Source organism: Cryptomeria japonica, chromosome 5 (assembly GCF_030272615.1).
Source record: "Cryptomeria japonica chromosome 5, Sugi_1.0, whole genome shotgun sequence".
Lineage (NCBI taxonomy): Eukaryota > Viridiplantae > Streptophyta > Pinopsida > Cupressales > Cupressaceae > Cryptomeria > Cryptomeria japonica.
Genome location: NC_081409.1, coordinates 688,372,684 through 688,396,626, shown reverse-complemented (window position 1 = coordinate 688,396,626; position 23,943 = coordinate 688,372,684). Strand labels below are relative to the sequence as shown.

Here is a 23,943-nt window from a genome sequence, read left to right as displayed (position 1 = left end):
AAAATTTGCAAGGACCAATTGGTTTGGCATGAGAATCATTTGGGTAAGAAAAATATTAGATTCTACAAAAGGCTACTTTGATAGGTATTGCAAAAAAAACAACAAAATTCTAAAATTTGTATTTAGTTTAGGTATTGAAAAAATACAAAATGTAATCTTGGGATTCTAAAAATGGGCACAAGGGTACACTATCATAAGGATAATTGAGAGGAACAATTGGTTTGACAAGAAAGATATTAGGTACTAAAATATTGATATTTGAAAATGGCTACTTGAAAGGCTTTCAATATGCACACTTTAAAATTGATTCAAAACCCTAAAACTTGCCATCTAAAAAACAAATTAGGCACACTACAAACTTGATTCAAAACCCTAAAACTTGCCACCTAAAAAATAAATTAGATTTGACTATGGGGGGCTGAAAATTGATAAATGGATTCATTGACAGTAAAATTAACACGCTTACTAGGTGATTTGACATAACAACCATAGGGTTTCAAGTTATACACCTCTATAGTAGGCTTCTAGGGGACATTTCACAAATGTGTTTCTAACTGTTGTAATTAATTTTTTAACATAGGCACTTCAAATTTCATCAAAATTTGAAGGTGCCAACACCACTAACCAGAGAAGATGAAAAGGAGGATGATTTCCTTTAAAAAAAATAAAAATAAATAAATCTCCTAATATCTCTTACCCTCTTCTTTTAAAACAAGTGCACTTTCTAATAATAGAGGGATGATGATGGTTATCATTTCTTTCCACATTATCTAATACTTAAAAGCAATTTTTTTAAAATAAGAAGTCATTTTCTTCTTCTAGCAACGTTATAGTTATGGGAAATTAATAGTCGAACATAAATAAGCTTAATGTCTAGTAATTAGAATATTCTCTTTTTCACACAATTAAGTTGCTTCTAATTTCAGTATGCACTAATTCTACCAAATATTGAAACATCATGTTGGTTGAACATATTAAGATCTAAGACATAAGATTTGGTCTCAATCTTAGTATATGATGATAATAGGATAGCATAATGTCAAATAAACTTGAAATGATCTAAAAGAAGGAACACTAAAGCAAGGTTCCAAGTATGAAATTGTAAAAGTTTACAACTTGCTAGAATATATTGCCAACTTTAAGAAAGACTGTTGCCTTATGTGATTACTATAAATATGTATAGCTTATGCATGTGGGATGGAGAAATTGTTAGATATAGTCCATTTGAAATCTGTGGCCAAGGTAGAGAAACATAAGAAATAATCTTCTATTAGTGAGATGATAAATAAGATTGATGTTTAAAAAATATATTTATCCAACTATAAAATACCTTCAACAACATTTCGGCTACTCACAAATATATTTCATCCAAATCCTCTATCTTTCATACCATGTGTCATGTACACTCTACATACTCTATATTAAGTGCTTCTCCATACTTAAATGCACTCTTTATATTGTCCCTTATACACATTCACCCTTACACCTCCAATTATCTAAATTATTTTTTAAAAACTTTAAAATTATAAAAAAATAAAAATAAATTATCTCACGCATGTAAAACAGAAAAATATATTCATTTATTAATGAAAACGTGATGCCTCATATATTATATCTTAATAACAATAGAAACCCTAGGCAACCCGTCAAGAAGGTCAAAGTTCTCCTGTGGAAAATTTAGCACTGTCAAGACGTGTTGGACAAATAATTTCCAATTGCTTTCAAACCAACCTTGTACGCGTCAAATTACGGGCACCTGTAAGTCTTTTCGCGAAAGATAAGCAGGTAGAATCATTTGAAGTTATCTCCATGATAAAATCATGTTAGGATTAATGTATTAGTATTCAAAAAGCCAAGCAGAATCAATTCACTGTAGTGAAAATCCAGTTTTGTCCATAGAATCATTTCACACTAATAAAGGTCCAATTAAGAGACAGCAAATCGCTTTGTCTTTACATGCTTTTTGCTCGTCTGTTAGTGATTGATTATACAGCTGCACTGGAATTATATTACTTTCACTGGCTTGTACAGCTTTGATTTTATTCATATTTATGACACCCCTCACTGGCTTGTAGAGCTTTGATTTTATTCATATTTATGACACCCCTCCAGAAAAAGAGGATTACTTTGTTTGAAGTGATATTGTCAATTTATCTATTTTTTTCAAAGTTTTATCTTTGACTCTCTTTTTGCAGTTCAGTGAAGTCTTTTGTAATTCCTCTGCAGATAAATTTATTATGGATGATGGAAGAAATTTCTTCTTCTTACCTTAGCACGGTCACTTGTTCCGCCATATCCCCTACCTCACAATGTAGATAAACCCCCAGTGCACAAAGGAATATGACTTTGCCTAGTATAATAAGGAAATGTAATTATCGACCGACATAGCTCAATGAATGTAGAAGGAAAATAATGGTGGTACGTTTGAAGAGACTGTTGGAGTCTAATCTCACCTACCCCTCCACATACGGAGTATGCACAAGTGTTTACAGAATTAGCAGATTTAGGGGAAAGGATCCAGTAGTTGTGCACCCTAACTTTGCATTTCTCAAAATCTTACTTGGAAATTTCAAATCACTCTGATTTTTTTAGAGCAGCTTACTTGGCAAGTCCCCTACTTATAACTAAGGTTTCAGGGCCACATCATCAAATATGATGCCACATCAGCATGCTTTTTGCCAAGGTGTCCAAAACAGCCCCCAAAAAAAGTGAGACCAATAGGCGTGCAAAAGAGACCCCAATAGTTGTGCAGCTGACATGGCATCACCTGATTGGTTACTTTTTACAATATTAATATATTTCTTAACAACTATTGGTACATTTCCTAACAACTGTTGGTACATTTCCTAACAAAAATTGATATTTTTTGTTTCAAACAATAGGTTTTATTTGTTCAATTTTTGGAACAAAAGGTATCAACAACCCTCACAACAATTGGTACATGCTCAACTACTGGGTCCTTTCCCCTAGATTTGTTTTCAACATCTATTCTGTATTTTTCATACTCTGTTTTTTCTGTGTTGCTCTCACAGCATTACCTCCTCTACAATACTTCTTACAAATTAACTTTTGTATTAAAATAATACAGCTTCCAGACTCTTCTACAAATTCTAGAAGAAGAAGAAAACTAAACAGTAAATTATATTTAGTTCAAGTCCATTTACTACTGTCTTGTATGTACATCAAAAAGATTGCAATCAATATTTTTAATTCAAAAAACTGTCATGTTTGGAGTAAGAAGGAAGGTACGGGCATGGTAAAGTTAAGTAGATGGGATGGACAGCAGTCTACGAAGGAGTAGGTGGGCATTGAAGATTAATTTCAACAGAGACGTATGCGAGTTGAAGAACAGTGACAGATCAAAGAGTCAGTCAAACACAAAAAGTGCCTACTCGAATATACAAGTGCTTTTAATCGAAACAGTGTTACAGGGAAGAGGGCTTTCTTAATGACCCACAACCTTTAATTCATTCGCCCTTCAGATCTGTTGTATACAACCATGGCTACCGTTTCATTCTGTATAAAGATGATGATAATGTTCCACTTACATTTCTCGGTTGTTAACGCTTGCCGAAATGATGAAAGAAGTTACCTTCTCGACTTTAAAGGTGGCCTCGATGATTTCTCTGGCCGATTAAGCTCGTGGAAGCAATTCAACTGTTGCCAATGGGAGGGTGTTCTGTGTGACCATCAATCTGGCCATGTTGTTTCTCTTGACCTCAAAAACCGTAATTACGTTTTTTTGACTCGGGTGATTCATCCGTCCCTGTTTAACTTGCAATATTTACAATATTTGGATTTGAGTGGAAATCAGTTCACTGGTACTACCATATCCCCTCAGTTCGCAAAGCTCCAGAGGCTTACTTTCCTTGGCTTGGCACGTGCTGGATTTGGAGGTGAGATCCCTAAGGAGCTGGGAAATATTACAACTTTGCGCCATATGGATCTGTCAACAACGAAAGAAACTAAACTGGAGAGTAGGAGGTTTGCAGAATGGATAAGAAATCTGAGAAGCTTGGAATACTTGGATATGAGCTTGGTGAATCTGTCAATGGCATCTGAGGATTGGGGTAACGCCCTTAGCGGCCTTTCTGGTCTCAGGGAGATTCACCTCTCTGATTGTGGACTTTCAGGTACAATACCTTCTCTCCTAAACCTCACTCGGTTGTCCCATCTCCATCTTCATCTGAATTCATTTACATTCCCAGTGCCAACTTGGTTTCAGAATGTCTCGTCCTTGGTTTCTCTTGATCTCTCTTCTTGTGGTCTCAAGGGTTCCATCTCTTCAGATTTCTTGCACCGTTCAAGCATGAGCAATATTCAGTTGTCACTTAACAGCTATCTTGGAGGAGTAATTCCTCACTCCTTTGCAAATTTTTCAACGCTTCAGACATTGGCTCTCTCATGGAATAATTTCACAGGGGATTTACCCCCTTTTGGATCAGCATCTGGAATTGTCTTTCCTCTTTGGAGCATTGATCTTTCACATAACAATTTGAAGGGCGGTATACCGTCATCTTTTGGTAGGCTTTCTTCCCTTCAACATCTAGACCTCAGTTACAACCAACTACATGGTCTTATCCCTCTATTTTGGGATCAGTTGTCTGCACTCTCTGAACTACATCTAGAGAATAATCAGTTGTTTGGAACATTTCCACACACCATTTCAAAGCTTGTCCGACTAGAAAAGTTGTTTCTCAGCTCCAACAATTTAAACGGCAGCATTTCTGATTCCTTGTTGGAAAATCTGCCTAACCTCAAAGAATTGGACTTTTCTGGAAACCGATTTGCAGTTGATATCTCTTTGAGTTGGATTCCGCAGCTTGCCCAACTGGAGTACCTGGGGTTAAGGTCTTGTAATCTTCATGGGGAGATTCCTGGTTTCTTGTCTACTCAATATTCGTTACAAAATGTGGACCTGTCAGAAAACCACATTGTGGGAAATATTCCTACTTGGTTGTGGGATCTTCCTGATCTTCAAGTGCTCAATCTTTCACATAATCGTCTGGAAGGTTCTCTGCCTCCTGTTATTTCCATGTTACAAAATCCAACCATAGACCTGCATAACAATAGCTTACATGGCTCTATTCCAGATTTTACTCCATATTATTTAGACATGTCAGAAAACAGGTTCAACGGTTCTATTCCACGTTCTATATGCTCGGGATATTCAATGATATTTCTAGATCTGTCAAAAAATGTGCTAACTGATCTCATTCCTACAGGTTTGGGAACATGCATTTCGCTGAAAATCTTGAATTTGGCTCAAAATAGTTTGCAAGGTGAGATACCGGAAGAACTAGGAAATCTGGCTTTACTTGAGATACTAAATCTCAGTCAAAACAAATTGCAAGGTAGTATTCCTTCCTCTACTGCAAATTGTGCAAATCTTCACTTATTTGACATAGGAAATAACAGAATCCAAGGGAAAATCCCGGTTTGGATTGGAGAACTGTCAGAGTTGCGAATTCTCAGCTTGGCTTTTAATGAGTTTCAAGGCAGTTTTCCGCCAGAGTTGCTTACTCTAGGGAATCTTCAGATTCTGGATTTATCTCATAATAATTTATCAGGACCTATTCCTCAGAGTTTCAGAAAGTTGACTGCCATGGTGGATCAATCACAAAGTGGCGAAATAGAGATGACCGACCCTGAGCAATATACATATGGTGCTGGTCCCATACTTCGATTAACGTCCATATATCAAGTAACAGTTTGGATTAAGGGACGAGCAACTCTATACCCTAAGATTATCAGTGCCTTCAAACTTATAGATCTTTCCCACAACAAGCTATCAGGAAATCTTCCTGAGGAAATAGGAGACCTTAAGGGTTTAATTGCTCTGAACATTTCAAGCAACAGTCTGAGAGGCAAAATTCCTGAATCCTTGGGAGGTATGGCTCATCTGGAATCTCTGGATCTTTCACAAAACATGCTATCAGGAATCATTCCAGGAGAACTTGTTAGTCTCACATTCCTTTCTGTTTTGAATCTTTCATACAACCACCTTTCTGGATTAATACCGCAGGGCAAACAATTTATAACATTTGAGGCTGATTCTTATCTGGGGAATCCTAATCTTCGCGGGCCTCCCTTGGAAAACAAAACAGTGGGATCTGTTTCTGGTGGAAGAGGTAGCCAAGTACAATCGAATAGCACAGGAGTTAGAGGCACAGACACAGATGCAGATGAATTGGATCGATGGTGGGCAGTTGCAGTGGGGTTATGTTTTGGGGTAGGATTTGCCAGCGTAATTGCAGTCTTGTGCTTTCACCTAAAATGGAGCTACAGATGCTTTGCTTTGCTGGATAGTTTTATCCTATAACTTTTTGAACATTGAATTTCTGAATGTATTGGTCAGTGAATGCAGAGGTCATTCCTGTTGAACATTGAATTTCTGAATGTATTCGTTAGTGGATGCAGAGGTCCTTCCTGTATAAATTATAGTAACAGAAAATATTAAATGCATACAGTTTCCACATATCATTTAGTAAATAAAACGGTTAAAAAACTAATTGACTTTGTTGTCACGCATGACGGAGAGTGGCTGTATTCATGCCAGCTTTATTTGCTGTGAAGTTTTTATGTATATAAGTTTTTCACATTTCTTTTATGCAATTGTATAACGTCTTGAAATAATTAGACCACAAATGATTTGGAAGGGTTGTCTTAAATTTTTTAATATGAGTACTTCTAATTTAAAGACTAGTATCTTATAGGAAATGTAGTCACTAAGTTGCAAACATATATTCTTGTTTCTATCATCATTAAAGATCATAGTAATAGAGTTGTTAACTATTAAAAAACATTTAGATCCATGAGTCATAATAAGACATAAAATTCTTGATCTAGAATAAGATTAGCTTATTCATAATTGACTTCATTACTAGAAAATGCTTTGGGTATATATAGAAGATTGGTTCACTTGAAAACTAATAATTAGAATCCCCAAATTTATTCTACATCATTTTCAATCATGGAATCCTAAGTAATACCTACAACATAAACTATGTCCCTACATATTCATTATACTTACTCTCCTATACAATTGCTATTATTAATTAGTATCATTTTAGGTTGTATATCTTAGTTACCTATTTTTTAATGACATCTTTAAACATCTTTTTATTCATACCCTTATATTCTTATAACATTTTATTTCTACATAGCCTATTGGCTTTGTAAAGGATCGCCCTAGTTAACGCTGCTTTAATGGATTTTGATAAGACCAAAAAATAGGTCAAGATCCATTGAAAATAAAACTATTTTTGACCTCTAGCATGCTGAAAGCACTTTAGCATCTGAACAATAAGGGGTTGCAAAAGATTTTTGTTTAGTTCTCTTGTTTTGAGTGTTGTCATTGTATTTTGCTTCACCAATAGTTTTGGTGTGTCCGAGGGATCAAACTATCCAATTGGGAAGCTTGCTGTCCTAGATAAACATGTATCTTAGATGACAATAAAATGGGCTACCAATCCCAGGTGGATGTCAACGTAGAATGAGTATACTTGTGAGTTTGGGACACGTTTACACCATGCATTAGTCCTTTTTCCATTCATTAGTCCAAAGTTAGCATCATACTCCTACGTTAGTGCCATAGACCTATGTTAGTAACATAGTCTTGTGTTACTACCATTATCATGTTTTGCTACTATGATCCTAAGAGATAGTCCGATAGGGTTTTGGGTTTTTGAAGGTTTAGTTTGACCTCGTTGAAGGTGTCTATCAAGGTTCATAGTGTTGAAAAATCTTTGACTATGATCCTAAGGGATAGTCTGATAGGGTTTTGGGTTTTTGAAGGTTTAGTTTGACCTCGTTGAAGGTGTCTATCAAGGTTCATAGTGTTGAAAAAATCTTTGAGGTGTCTTGAAGGTGGTTAGGTGAAATTGAGTGGTGTAATAGTGTTCAGGTCCAAGTGGTGCTTGTGGAGCCCATAAGTGACATCTAGGACCTAGTAGAGGGTCCTATTTTCTAAATTGAGTCTTGTAACATTAGGAAGGGTGTTGTGTGACTCCAATCACCTTGTTGTTATTATCTTAAGGGTTTGGAGACCTTTCCTCATGTTCATTTGATGTTTCCTGTGTAAATTTTTTTGCTTGTGCAATGTTGTATATCCACTAGTTGATCTAATCTTGAAGTTTGAACTTTATTGCTTTACATGTTGCATGTGTTTAACTTAATCAATTCAAAGAACAAATTATATCCATATATTCTTATGTTTATTTAGCTAATATCCTCATAAGTTTCTTGGCAGACCTATACACTTTCATTACCTTTCAAGTTCTCCGTAAGATATAGCTTTGGGATACTCTAAATATAAAATTCATTGAGTTATTACATTGTGTTCATACTGGAGATAATTTAGATGAAGATTGGACATATTGATATGTTCATATATAATAATGAGTAACATGGATGAGGATCAATTAAAACTAATCCCACAACGTTAAAACAAGAGACTAATGAGAAAAATACTCACAATGAAGAAACCAATTTGAAAACAGTGCTTTGTTTGCCTGTTTCAGCATGACATCTCAAAGCCATATGTATTGTTGGAACATAATCTCACCTACCCTCACTCATATCCTCCGTATCCTCAAGTTTGCAGACAACATTAATGAAAAAGATTGAAACAAATCTTTATTGAATTTGAATGGATTTAATCTTACCTATTATCTATCCCATCTATAATCTCACATACTTTGTGGGTATGTTTGATAATCAATATTTTATATTTTAATACAGAATTTTGGTAGTTTCCTCTAGCTAGCTCCTACCCATTCCAAAAAGATCTAAAGCCTCCATAAAAAAAGGAAAACATCATCCCATATCTGTCTGTAAACCATTAAACAAATCACAGATGTTGCTAATTATTGAACAATTATGGAAGATGTAGCAAATTTTTAAACACATAGGGAAGCTGCTGCGATGTTTCATTATCTTTGGCGACACGTTATTAAGAATATTAAATTTATCACCGTTGTGGTCTTAAAAGTAGTTTTCAATTGCTTTTGAATGAAGCTTGTGCAGAAGACTTCGTCAGATAAAAAGTCCCGATTTTCTAACCTCACGATTCTCTCTCCTCCTCTGATTGAATATATAATGTTATTATCTGCAAATTCAAAGTTTGCTGCCTTCTATGTTCACAAGTCATAATAAGGTAACTAAATATGTAAGGTATAATGTATAATGTATTTATATTTAATTAGGGTTTTTAATCATGGTCATATTTTACATTTAAGAACATGAAGAATAACTTGGATTTAAAATGTGTTTATAAGAGCATTTTGATTCATATTTTATTTAAGGAATACAAATTTTGTTTGACCACTCTTAAATTTTTTATGTTTTTAATTATGATCATTTTTTACATTGCAGAACATGAGCAGTTTGAATTCAAAGAGTAGTTATAAGAGTATTTTGATTTATATATTATTTAAGTAAAATAAATTTAGTTTCATCATTCTAAACCATTTGCATATTTTGTTGCTTTTTCATATTTTGTGTGATTGTTAAATAGTAATTTTCTTGACAATTAAAGAGAAACATCAAATCTAATGAATTAGAAAAGAATATGAACAATTAGCAAGATCTATAGTTTTAATTACAACTATCAATCTAAGATTTTTGGAGACCTTAAGAAATATATTGATTGATAAGGCATCATATTTGATGATATGGACATAAAAACATAACTTTAAGCAAATGAATTGTGAAATAATCTAATATAAAATTAAAATATAATTAGAAAAAAGTTTATATAATTTTGAAAGATTAAAATATAAGATTCTTAACTACTAAGAGCTTTTTTGGTAGACACAAGATCATAAATTTCAAAAATTTACCCAATATATTGCAATTTATAAGGAAGACTACCTAATTTCCTATATTCTAAAAAAGAATGTTAAAAAGTATATTTTATATCAGACAAATTATTTTCTTATATAAAAATAAGACTAAATTTTGATAATTGATTTTACTTGTTAAACAATTTTATGATAACAATTTGAAAGGTAATTTCAAAACTTAGATCATATATTATTATACACTAAATATATTAAAGACTCTCCTTTTTCATAGGATACTATGCTCAAATTTTACATAATCACCATGGAGGTTTATCAGTTCCTCCATTCTTAAGCAGTGCTATCAAACAATTTCTTTTTGATAATATGAAAATTGCTAGACCTTTATTTCCGTAATTTATTTGTATACAATAGAAAGGTTACAGTTTATTTGTGTAATCTAGTCAAATTGTATTGCATAATTTACTATGTTTATTAAGTTTTATTGCACATGCACGTAAAATCTTGTTTACTATGTTTATTATGATTTCTATTCGATATTTTTTAGAAGTATTTGACATTTGTCTTTATGTTTTTAGTTTAATAATTTCAGGACGTTTTATTTGATTTATTTAAATGTAAAAAAAATTTAGTTTAAATAAATTACAATAATATCATATTATGTTGATATATAAGTAAATAAGGTATTATTTTAGTTTTATCTGTAAAAAAATATTGATAGTAAAGAGGAATAAAAATTTATTCAAAACAAAAGAGAAATACATTAAAAGAGGGCAAACTATCCAGCAAAGAGAAAACTACAAAGACTTATCGTGATCCAACATGTTTGACAGCTCCGGAGAAAGTTGTCTCCTATCCTCAATAGACCAACCCTTCATAAAAACAACAACCCAATTGGAAAGACAATTAGCCACCCCATTCCATTCTCTGGGAATATAACTGAAAATGACTGACTCAAAAGAGTTACAAAACAAAAGAATATGCCGAATAACTAACTGTAAGTGCCAACTAACCCCAACAAAGTGTTGTTGCTTCAACAAAGTCACCACTAACTAGGAATCAAATTCAACAACAATCTTTGTCGGCAAAGAGAACAACAATGCTCCACCCCAACCAAAATAGAAAGAACCTCCATATAATTATTTGTATAAAAACCTTTGTTTCGATTTTTTTTTTTTTTAATTTATTCTAAATTAAATTCTTAGAATTATTGTATTTATATTTTATGTTTTTCTTTTTAAAAAAATTATATCAAGTAAGGTCTTCTCCAAAAACATATATACTGATGGTTAACAGATTTTGTTCCCTTAAAAAATGTAACAATATGACGACTCCATGTCCACACAAGAGAACAAACTATCAATCAATAGTTGGATAAATTATAGTTTTCTATATAACTTTCCTATTAATTTTAGAGGTACAATTCCCTCTTATGATATGATTTTAAGGTTTTTGGAGTGTGTTTTTAATCAAAAAAGGGGAAAAGACAAAATTCTTATCCTAAAACTTCAAAGAACAAAAAGAAAACAAAATTGCACAAATGACAAAGCATTTGCCCAACCGAACACTAAATTAATTCAAATTGCATAATATCATTCAAAGATAAACATTATACCACAATGAACAGTAGAAAAAGAAAAAATATTAATAGGGATACATTCAATAAAATAGTCTACTATTTTTTCTTTTAATAGGGATACATTCAATTTATATGAATTCAGACAAGACGATACATAGTCAATCTTCAAAAATTGACAATAATAAAATATACTTGATATAACTTTGACAAAAAGTAATAATTAATAATTATTTTCTTATTTTATTTGATTATTCAATTAAATTAAATAAAAATAAAAATATTATATTATATTTATCTATTAATTTTTTAAATCATAATAGAAATTAATAATAATAAAACATATGCATGATATCATATCAATCATTAAAGATATCTTAAAATATCTATTAATTTTTTAAAAATAACAATATAGATTTAATTTATTTTAAGTTATTTTATTTATTAGGAAAAATATTCAATCATTTTAATTTTTATGGATAAAATTTAGAATTATTTTCAAGAAGTTTCATGTCATTCTCATAGGAAAAATCTAGAAACAATGCTTTAAAAGGATAAACATAAAATTAATCTTGCTAATTTTTTTAAGAAAAAAACTAGATTACATAGACATTGGCATTTCAATCTTCTAGCACAATTTTTGAAATTTAAATTGAATTTTAAATATTTAATTCTTCAAATAAAAGTAAAGTAAACAATGATCAAGCCCTTGCTTTGTTTTGTTAATGGTTTTTGATTGGATGTATAGAGGGCTAGGGCCCTTCACCACTTAATCTAATAAAAAATAAAATTAGTGTTAAATAATTTTAAAATATAACTAAATAAATATCTAAGTAAATAAAAAATTATTTAATAAAAATATAAATAAAGTAAATGTTGTAAACATAATTTTTCAAATATTTAAAAATTAACATTTAATTAAAGAAAAATAATGTTAATCTTAATTATATTTCTAAATTAAAATAAAATAAATCTTAAGTAAATAGATATGTCTTCCAATAAAATAAATAAATTAATGAATTAATAATATTTAAAGAATTTTTAAATAAAATATTATTATACTAGTTGTGGCTCTACTAGGTATTGGTTTTGTTGTTTCTATGTCACATTTTATTGATGTCACAATGAATCTTGAATTGTAACTCTATTGTAAACTCCTCATCAACCCAACTACAAGCCTAGAATCTATAAAATAAATCAAAACAACACCAAAGGAGTTCTAAATTATGTACATGTAAATAAATAAACAAATATTATAGCTTACACAAGATAAGCTTGAATCTATTATTCTCTAATCCTTCAAGACCTTGTGGATAATATTATTGCTTTCAGCATTAAGCACTAGCACAAGATGGCATAAATAAATGGAGTGGGGTTGATTGATAATGCAAGAAAGATAGTGCAATGTGATGATGAAAGCCATAATAGAAACTCTGAGCAAATTTCAACATAATGGATGTGGACACTAGTTTTAAGTGATGAAATAGGAGGAAATTTTTTCTTATATAGAAATCTCCATGAGAATAAAGGGCTCGGATTTAAAAGATAAATGACTATGATTTAGAGGTTAAGGAAGAATGAATAGGATTAAAAGGATGAAGTAAAATGGAGGGATGAGATTAACATTTGAAAGAGTGTGAATAAGATTAAGAAGTTAATTTGAATGAAGGGCTACGATTAAGAACTAGGTTGTCTTTTTAAGTTCAATGAATATAGACTTGTAAATAAAGGAAAAAATGGAACATGTGTCATGTGACTACGAATTTGGATTTTGATCCATGTGAACAAGGTTGAGGGCTAGGATTAGAAAGAAGAGGATAATGAATTAATTAAAAAATGGAAGCATATATTTAATTAATAGAGAAAAAAGGTGAAAATAGTGACATAAATAATAAATATTTATTTAATTTATAGGAAAGAAGAGGTTAATGAATGAATGAATTAATTAAAAAATATTTATTTAATTAATAGAGAAAAAAGGTAATGTATTAATTAAATATATAAAAACATTTATTTGATTAATAGAGAAAATAACTATAAAATAATTAAAAAATAATAAATATTTATTTAATTAGGTGATTTTTTTAGGTGTCTACATTTTTTTCCCTCTTTGAGGCATTGTGGTTTATTACATTGTTTCAAAGAAATAAATTTTATGTGGTGCATGCCCTAGTATGCCCTAGGTAGGGAAGTGGTATATCCCCTTGATAGATTAGATAAAAAATTTGAAAAATTGGGTAATCTCTTGATAGTAGACTAAGCAAGGCTAGGGAAATTGTAGTGATGATGTAAATGGAGTTTGGCCCATAAAGACTATGTAATATGAGGTTTGGGGTTGATTTAGGTTCATTTGAAACCTCCAATTTATAGAGTAGCTTGTCAAAGAGCAAAGAGAGATAGCTTTGAAGAAGGTTGGGATTCCAGTGGTAGACCACTAATTCGAGTGCAATCAGTAGTTCGAGCAGACAGAGGAGTATAATGAGTTGATATGTATCCATCCCTAACAACCTTAGGTGGTCGTAAATATGTCATAAATAGGCTACAAAGTTAGGTTTTGTGAAAATGAAGAATGCTAGTTTTGGTGCAATTGTTGCCCGAACCAATGCATTTGGTCCAAAACTATGCAATTGTAGAAACTTGTTGCGCAATGGTAGATAAATTGTATAAATGATAAATTTATGATTATTTGTTAATATTATATGCAATTGGAAGGTCTTTTTATACACTTTTTTAAATTTGTGCAATTGGTCGAAGAGTTGGTGCATCTGATAAAAAATGGGAGGATTGTTTAGTAGAGTCGTGCAATTTATAAAATAGTGAAACTTTTAGGAAATTATATTCAATTGATGAAAGTATGTAAAATTGACCAAGATTTACTAACTGATAAAATAATGAGTATATTTTTAAAAGGTTATTTTTATTGACACATTGGCTAGTTTGATTGTAAGAGGACCTAGATATGATGATGTCTCGGGAGAGGCATTATTTGATACTAGGAATGCAACCCTTATTATCAGAGACATATCATGGCATACTAGACTCAACTAGGCTCTGTCACATAGCATTTATGCCTGAGATGCATGTGAATCTAGGATGGGTGATGGATTTGGTAAAGAGGTGGCATAGCAATCATATCTCATTTCACCTTCCCACAAGTGAGATGTTAGTGACACTTGAGGATGTTTGGAGAATCTTATGAATCCCAATCTATGGCAAGTAGCTTATTTATGACATTGCAAGAGGTGAGGAGGCTTTGCAATGAGGTTTTGGAGATGAGTACCTATATGCACATTGAAGGGAGGTTAGTTGGAGGGAGATGGTATTATACTATGTGCCACTACCATCGATGTTAGTAAGGCTGATCTAAGGTCTCATATGTTCCAATACAAGATTGCATGGACTATCAAAAAGGTAGGAGTACAATTTGAGCTACATGGTGATGGATGTGACTTGGTTTGTATAGGATCCATGTTTACTAGACCACCTCTATAGCAACCTACATGCATTTATCTATCAAGGAAGAGATAGCCTAGCAACATGGGTGACTTTGATACATATATGAGATTGGGAGCACATCACCATCACTAGGCCAATGTGCATTAGATTGAGGTGTGTTGGACAACCATATGTTCATATTTCTTGAGTTATCATGTCCTAGCCTAAGCTAGACAAGCCATAGTATTGGCATAGGGTTTTGGATAATATGGAAGCCATACCTGGATTGTAAGGACTACGAGAATGATAATGTAGAGCTCCCTTGTGTGTTCCTTCCTTGGCTTTTGAAATTTTGGTTTTTGAGTTATTTTGGTCGAGTGTGGGGTATGCCACAAGTTTTGGAATAGTTTGAATGGATAGTACAAGAGAGGTATTGGTGGGGGCCTATATTTTATTATTAGGTGGTCATGGTACAGTTTAGGGTGTTAGCACCACATCTATAGGATATATAGTGGGACATGGTAGATGCAAGGGTGACAACCAAGTTTGAGGTATGGTTTGTGTGACATGGGGAGGATGAGCCATAACGTATGAGCTAGATTAAGAGGAGGATGGATCAGAATTACTAGGGAAAAGGGGAAGATGAAGATGATGTCAAGGTGGAGGGGGGATGGAGGCTATGGAGGAGGAGGCATGAGTAAGGTGTTAAATCAATAGGTGGTGGTACTCCTAGTATAGCCTAGACCACAGGTATAGACATAGATATAGCCTTAGGTGTAGAGACAAGATGATAGTGATGCACACATAGTAGCATTTTAGGGATAGATGGAAACACTATAGTCACAAGTAGTAGTGTTGCAAGGATGTGTGTCTATGAGGGATCATGCATAGGTTGCTACTTTGATTTTTGAGATGGACACAACTATTGTGTGCTATGGGAGAGTAGAGGCAACACTTGAAAAGGTGGAGAGAGTAGAAGCATAGGGACCCACAACTAACATGATATGGGAGATTACATGAGTAGGCCAAGAGGTAAAGTATTGAAGAAAATGCTTTATGAGTAGGCAATATTGCAAAGTTAGACAATATGGAGCTTTGGAGAGAGCTCATATGGCTAGAGGTCATGGAGGGCATAGATAGAGAGTGAAAGTGTTAAGGGGCCACCAACATTACCACCACTTGGGTCGAGAGGAGAAGAGCCTTTAGGAACTCAAGAGAAATGAAGACCAGCTAGGTCTGAGGGTGGGATCTAATCATAGCTTAGATAGGTCATTATAATACGATTTTTAACATATACACCTAAGATAGGGTCATTTTGGTAACTCTTAATAGCCAATTTATATTTGGCATCATTGTACTCTAACAATGATTTTTTATATGTGAGGTGACACTATTTTTTGTGGCAATCTATATGATGTGTTCCTATTATAATTTATATGGATGCATCTTGTTATGATTTAATTATGTAATGTTTATGATGTATGGTTCTATATGACTTATATGACTTATATGACTTTATTATGTGACTGATTACGTTTCATGATGATCTATATGCATGCATGCATTAACTTATTGATGGATATATGGTTTTATTATGGTTCACTTTGTAGACACCTATTTCTATCCACTTGATTAAATAGATTTTATATTTATTTAATTCATCTAAATGTTACTTAAATTCAATTTTTAATTAATTCATACATTCCTACTCCTCTAGCTATTAATTAAATTCAATGTTTAATTAATTAAACCTTTTCACCCTTCTACTATTAATTAAATATATTATTCAATTTATTTGATTTAGTTCATTTAGCCAAATTATAGCTTTTCATTAAATAAATAATATTTATTTAATTAAATCCCCCTTTCACATTTAATTAAATACCCTTTTAAAATTTAAATAAATTAATATTTATTTAAATCTATCCAATGCAAGTTGCAACCAATAAATTGAAATAAATTAATTTTATTCTAATTAAAATCCTAAAATCCTTCACACTTTCATTTTCCTACAAAATCCACTTGCACACTAACCCACCTTCTAGATTCTTCTAATCCCTTCTAATTAGCCTAATCCCCTCCTAAACATTTGCACATTCCTTAAGAAGGGGTCACTTCTCAAAAACATGCAAAGTCTTCATAAACCATTAAAGGCTTTATCACTTCTACAAGTTAACCCTCAAAGTCTTCATAAACCATTAAAGGCTTAAATCTCACTAACCCACCTTTGACCCTTGGTTACAAAATTTCTCTCTAACTCAACCATCGATTTAACCCATGAGCCTCTTCAAGCATTCAATTCTTTGACCATGGTTATCCTTTAACTCTTTCACATTCTTTTATCCCTTGGATAAAAGAATTATCCATTAACTCAACCCTAACCAAACCTCCTAGGGTAACCATCATGTCCCCTCAGGCATTTAATGTCTCTTCTCTCTCCTCTCAAGCCTTCTTATGTTGACACTTATCAACATAGGACTGGTTTGAAAGTGTCACATGGGTTGAGGATCATTCAATCATAGCCCTTGTTAAGATAATTCTATCTTAGTTATCCAATTGCCCATTTCTTCTATAAATAGGACTCATACCCTCAATATCAAGGCTACACATGATCAAGGTGAATTCATTATCAAGCTACATATTGTACTACATAAATCTCCCTTATACACAAGAATTTTAGAATCATAGTAGTATCATTATCATAGAAATTATCCATGTTAGGATGTTAGTTTCATTATCATAATATGTTATTTTTATTATCATTGTATAAAATCTTCATCATAGCATATCATGTTAATATAACATCTCATTATCATTAGCATAATCTTTTTTATCTTAGTTGCATAAACATATACATCATTTCATCATATATAACTCATTCTTTGAGTTGTCATTCTAAAGGTTAATTGTTCAATGATCTGAGAGAAATCATGACTTTAAGAATCCTTGAAGAGAGAGGATAATGGGACTCTTTTGAAGGAGTGGCTTGATAATCAGTTTACCAAGTTAGTCTTTATATCTAATGTTTTATTGGTATGTTAGTTTCATAATTTTCTAATCGATTTACTGACCCACTAATCTAGCATTAATTTTTTGGGCCCACCTTGGGCATGTCCCCAAATTTGTAATCATTTTGCATGTAGGTTCAAAGTCAATATTCAATAGAGTTTCAAAACGGCACATCTATAACAGGAGGTAGCACATAGCGTATGTATTTTAGCACATTTGTCCTCTGTTTCAGCGCATTTGAAGGCTCGAGCAGCACCTAACCACCATCTTCTAGCACATCACAAAAATCGTTATATTATGTTTTTCTTTTGGTGTGTCCAATCATCAGAATAACGCATTCCAGTGCTAGAATAGCACATACACTCTATTTGTTAGCACATATGTTACATAAGATAGTGCATTTTCTCTATTCTTTAGTGCATCTGTCACAGACAAAAGAAAAAATTTGTAACGCAAAAGAAAAAATTTAGGCTTGTCAGCCCACAATCTTGACTAACTTTTTTCAAAGGGTTTTGCAGGTTCTATTGTTTGTTGTAGGTCCAAGGGAATTAGATTAAGTTTTTTCTTTATTTTTAAAGTTTTCATCTTACAAAGGGTAAAAAGGATTCACTTCATCTTGCAAGGATAAAAATAACTTCATCTCTTATTTGGTGCTTTAAAAAGGATCTCAATTTCTTTCTTGCAAAAAGTTAAAACAAACAAACAAACCTTTCTTTTCTTGCAAGTTACCTCACTTTGTCCTTTGGTGAAAAATTAAAAAGAACAAGACAAATTTTCTTTTTACTGCAATGGGATAAAAGAAGACAAGCCACATTTCATTTACAAATTAAAAAATAGAGAACAAGCCATCTTTGTCAAGTTTCAAGTCTTGCTTTTCTTGCAAAGTTTTTTAAATTTCTTAAGGTTCATTATTGCAATTTTTGACTTAAAAAGAACATTCACTATTTCTATCTTGTTTAAAAGGAACACCATGATTGTTGGAGCAATATCTCCAAGTAACAATTAAATCTCATTGCAATGATGGGATAAAAAGAAAAAAAATTGTCTATCATGCTTTGAAAGTGATAGGTATATGCTCTCCCCTTAATTGGGTGACCAAAAAGACAAACTCACTCTTTGCTTTCTTTTTTCTTTCTTGAAATTAAGATAAATCCTTTAGTAGGCCTACCCTCTAGAGAAGCCCATAAGGTCAGTGAGAGGGGAATGACCTAAGTGGGGAATGACTAATGCCAAGTATTCCAACCCACTATAATCAAATGTGGATCATGATGGAAATCACATCCAATGATTTTTCTCATTGATTATCCTTTCCTTAATATCCTTGAAATACATAAAGCCTTTTTTTTTAGGTTGGGAAGCCTCCTAAGGGAGTTTATCATTGAAGGCCGAACATAAGCCTTAGTAAAAAGCTTTAAGAGTAGAAGCCATGCTGAGTCAATTATCCAAACATTTGTAATATCATAGTGCAAGGGTGGGGAAGAATCTAATCCCAAGACACTCACCATATATCTCCCAAGAAAACGATCCAATTGAGAAGCAATTCTCTTTGGTTCAACTCCTGGGAAAAGGCAAAAAAATAGGTGCACCCTCGAGTGTGACACAGTTATTTAAGATAAAGGAGTACCAAGATGTGAGCTATGATATTATTGATGACCCCTGAGATTAAATAGTTTGTTTGATGTATCTTTTTATTCAAACCAGTGAAAATAAAAGGGGATTTGAAAAAATCCTTTGAACATACACTCATTGTTTGAATCAGAGAAATGAATGAACTATCTTCTTATTTGTTGGTATGTTTTAAATTATTATTCAAAAGACCATCCATCAAATACACAAAACATAGTCAAAACACAGTAAGAAAAATCAATGAAACATGGTAAAATTGTCAAAGAAACTTAGTCAAAAACATAGTCAAATTTTTTTTAAATAGAAAGGTAGTTTAGCACATAAAAAACTTTTTTTAGTGCATCTAGAGGACAACATAGTGCATCTAGTCATCAGAATAGTGCATATAAACTATCTAATAGCACATAATCAGAAAACATTAGCACATTCAATCATAACAATAGCACATTCAAACAAGCAAAGATTTTAAATTTCAATGGTCAGAATAATCAATCTAGGTCCCAGATTAGCCCATTAGTGGAACATTTCAGTGAATCTAGAGGGTAGCATATGTAGCACATTGGAATACCAAGGTAGCACATTTAACTGATACTTTGGCACATACATTGTCAGTTTTAGCTCATCCACCTAAAAACACTTTGGTCAAAGAGAAAAATAGGAACTTTCTCAAAAAGCCTAAAATATTTTTAGACACTCTTTTTAGAGTTAATATTATCAGTCATCAGAAACATCATTTTAAATACGAGAGGATCATGATATTACAAGTATAACCATTTAACTAAACTTAGATCAAACCAACTTTGTTCTCAATTATCAATCTGATCTCTAATTTTCAGCAATGTTTCACTATCAAGATATATTATCCTCTATCACAAAACAAAGCTCCAAATTAGATTGAATGTCTCATCAATAGGGAGGATCTTTCCTATTTATACTTAAGTATCTCATATCAAAATAGCACCCCCAACAAGGATCAAAGTTTAAAAAATTTAAATCACGTGTATGACCATTTCTTGTCATTTGAAAAAAAGGAAACTTAAAGTCAAAAGGCAATCTTAAATAAGAGAAGGCTTATCTTCATTAACCACAAACTCTTGCTAAAACATTGTGTGCATTCCTACAATGCTTTCATAATTATCAACACGGTCGTGGAAATGAGTTTGATGGGGAATCTTTAAAAACACGTGTCTTTGAACAAAGATCCGCATTATCACAACATCTCAATAAAAGGGAAAATTTTCTTGTCCTATCCACCTCAATAACAAATCATCTATTAAGTTACTCAAAACTTGTCAAAAATCATCGCAAGTAGATCACTCACATGCCCATTTGGACGAGATCTCAGAGACTAAAACTTAAGGAAAAGGAGGTACAAGCTTCACCTATCATGTCAAAGAGAGAATAAAACCCCTTTTATAGGTATCGAGATATTGAAGTAGAGGACATAAGCGATTAACTAATTCATGAAGCCCAATAAGATCCAAAGTTCCAAAAATTAATGGAAAAGCTTCTATAAAATAATAAAGACAAATATCTTCTAATGTTGAACAGTCATGGTGCCAAACTATCTAATGATTTCAATACCAAAAAATAAGAAGTTGAGTCAAGTACCAATAACAACAATCCATTGAATGCCTTAACACAAAAAATTCAAGCTCTTCAACAAAAAAAACAAGACATGCAAAGGGGAACAAGAAGAAAATATTCATTAGAAGACATTTGCCCCTATCCATTTGATGGAACTTTAAACATGATACCATTTCTTTCCAACTGTGAAACTCTAAAATATGATAAGTATAAAGGAAAAACTGATCCACAAGATCATGTGAGAGAGTTTTGCACAATGAGACTGGAATTTTTACACGACGAGACTTATTTAATGAGATTATTCCCCAGAAGTTTGAGTAGACAAACCATGGAATGGTTATCGAAACTCACACCTAGTATCAGAATATTTGACGAGTTGGTAAACACATTTATTTCCCAATATTCGTACAACATTCAACATGAAATAACCATGCTTGACATATGTAATACCAAAGCGAAAAATGGCGAGACATTTCTTACATTTTTGTAAAGATGGGGATGACTATTTTCTTGATACTCTCGTCTGGTGCCTGACAAAGAAAAAATGGGCATCTTTATTAACAATTTAAATTGTGAAATATGTTATAGACTCCAATTGCAATGTCCACCAAATTTTGACAAACTAATGAAAAATGTTCTTAAATTTGAGGAAGCCTTGGTTAAAAGGGGAATATTGAAATTCTCTAAAGAAAGCACCAATGTTTCCAATAACTATAACAATAACAATACTAGCAACACTGACAAATCAAAATTATAGATGAGAAACAAAAACATTTTTTTATGATGGAGTAGTTGACGTCCATAACATAAAATCCAAACAACTAGTTTTTAACTTATAAAGTAATACACCCACAAACAATCCAGAAATTAACAAACCCAAACCAGCCCTTACTCTATATCGAAGGAAGTTGACACATTTAGGGCAATCACTCAAGTCAACATTCAAAGAACTTATGGCCAACAAGCTTATAACATTGCCCAACACAAGAGACTTTGAATGAAAAGGTAAACCATCTTAGTGGAATGATGCACATCATTTTGAATTCTATAGAAGAAAAGGTCACAAGACAAATGATTGCCAACGATTAAAAAATATAGTGCAAGACGTATTAGACAGAGGTGATATAACAATAGAAGGATGTAAGACAAACAATGATCATGAAGCATTCAAACATCCTCTCCCCAATTATCAAAAGGGAGAAACTTCTTCATCAAATAACAAAGGAGCCAAGGTGAATCACATTCATGACAATATCATCAACCATATTTCTGCATCTAAAAACCAGATAAATGTCATCAAGGTCAAAGACAAACAAGAACACATACCCATCAATGTAACCACACGAGCTCAAATAAGTTTGTATTGAAAGCAAGTACATCCAAAACAACTCCTTCAAATCAATAGAACTTGGTAGATCAATTACAAAAGACACCTGCCCAAATATCAATACTTGAGCTTCTAAAAATCTCACTGGTGTAGAAAGACATTTAGAAAGGACTCTTGTAGACATTACAGTACCAACCAATTTAGATATTGATTCATTCCAAGCCATGGTGGGGCATTTAACTGTGCCTCACAATCTATCATTTTTGGAAAATGATAATGTTTCCTTAAGTCATCCACATAACACTCCCCTCCATATTGAAGTTTAAATTCATAAACATCGAGTCGAATTTATATTAATAGATGATTGGGTTTCTCAAAAAACACTATAGATCCTAAGAAAAAGATAACTATCAAAGCTTACGATGATGAAGAGAGATCTCAGAAGGATTAGTGGTATTGCCCATTCAAGTGGGACCAATTCAAAAGGATATAATTTGCCAAGTCTTGGACATGGACTTGACCTATAACATTCTCTTAGGTTGACCTTGGATCTATGAAATGCGGGCAGTACCATTTACCTACCACCAATGTGTGAAATTCCCTTGCACAATAGACAAGAAATATCAATATCAATCGATTCTAATCCTTTTCAATATTGTAGTAATCTCAAGGCAGTTCAAGATACTTTTGTACCACAAAAAAGGGAATCTCTTACTTCTACTTCATCAAGCAATAAAACATAACTCAGCTCTTTATCAATAGATTTTGAGAAAAGGATGCAGGTAAAAGACAAAGGTATGGGGGAATATTCTTTTGAACAATCCCTATGTCTATCAAAGCTACCCGTTTCACCGAGATCTCATGGACAACCATCAACATCCAAGCAACACTCTTCATAGCCTATCAAACTCTTTGACAGTACATTATGTCAAAGCAGGAACTCTAGCAGATGAATATGATGATAAAGACATGGCCCTAAACTGGCTATACAAGGATGAAGAAAACCAAAGAAGCAGCTTTGAATACCAAAGTACAAATAGAGCAATATGGTAAAGGGTTCAAAATCATGCAAAACATGGGATATGATGGTCATGGTCCTATTAGCAAAAGAAAAGAAGGTGTTCTAGAACCCATATACCTTAATACTCAAAATGCTAAAGATAAATTAGGACAAGGATTTGGTCCTGACATTCCAGTTCGGAGACAAGAAGAGAAAATTGCACACCAACAACAACATGAAGAACAAACTCGTAGTGTAGTGTTCCTCCTCGACTCATCTTTGTTTTATGCATGGATAGACTTATCTAGATTCTTATATGATTTTTTTATTTATGATTATGAATCTATCTAAATTTCATATGCTTATGATGATGCTACACACTTTGCATGGACATATGATATATGATGACATGTGAATGGTGATATCTATCCTTGATTATTATGATGAAGGATTCATATTTGATGATCTCTATATGCACTTTTTATTTAAATAGATGATATTTCTTATGAGATTTTGGTAATATTGTGGTTACACTAACCCTATTTTATGATCATGATGATTGTGTTGATGCTAAGTAATT

The 23,943-nt window shown here is 32.5% G+C and overlaps 1 protein-coding gene across 1 annotated transcript; it reads left to right on the top strand.

Annotated features, from left to right (window-relative positions):
- The first annotated feature begins 3,499 nt into the window (after positions 1-3,499).
- Positions 3,500-6,322, top strand: LOC131040711 (receptor-like protein EIX2). Its single transcript, XM_057973662.2, has one exon. The coding sequence runs from the start codon at positions 3,500-3,502 to the stop codon at positions 6,320-6,322; it is 2,823 nt and encodes a 940-aa protein (XP_057829645.2).
- Positions 6,323-23,943: the final 17,621 nt, after the last annotated feature.

What these genes read in the sequence shown, in the direction of transcription:
- LOC131040711 (XM_057973662.2), top strand. Translation starts at nt 3,500, where the DNA reads ATGGCTACCGTTTCATTCTGTATAAAGATGATGATAATGTTCCACTTA.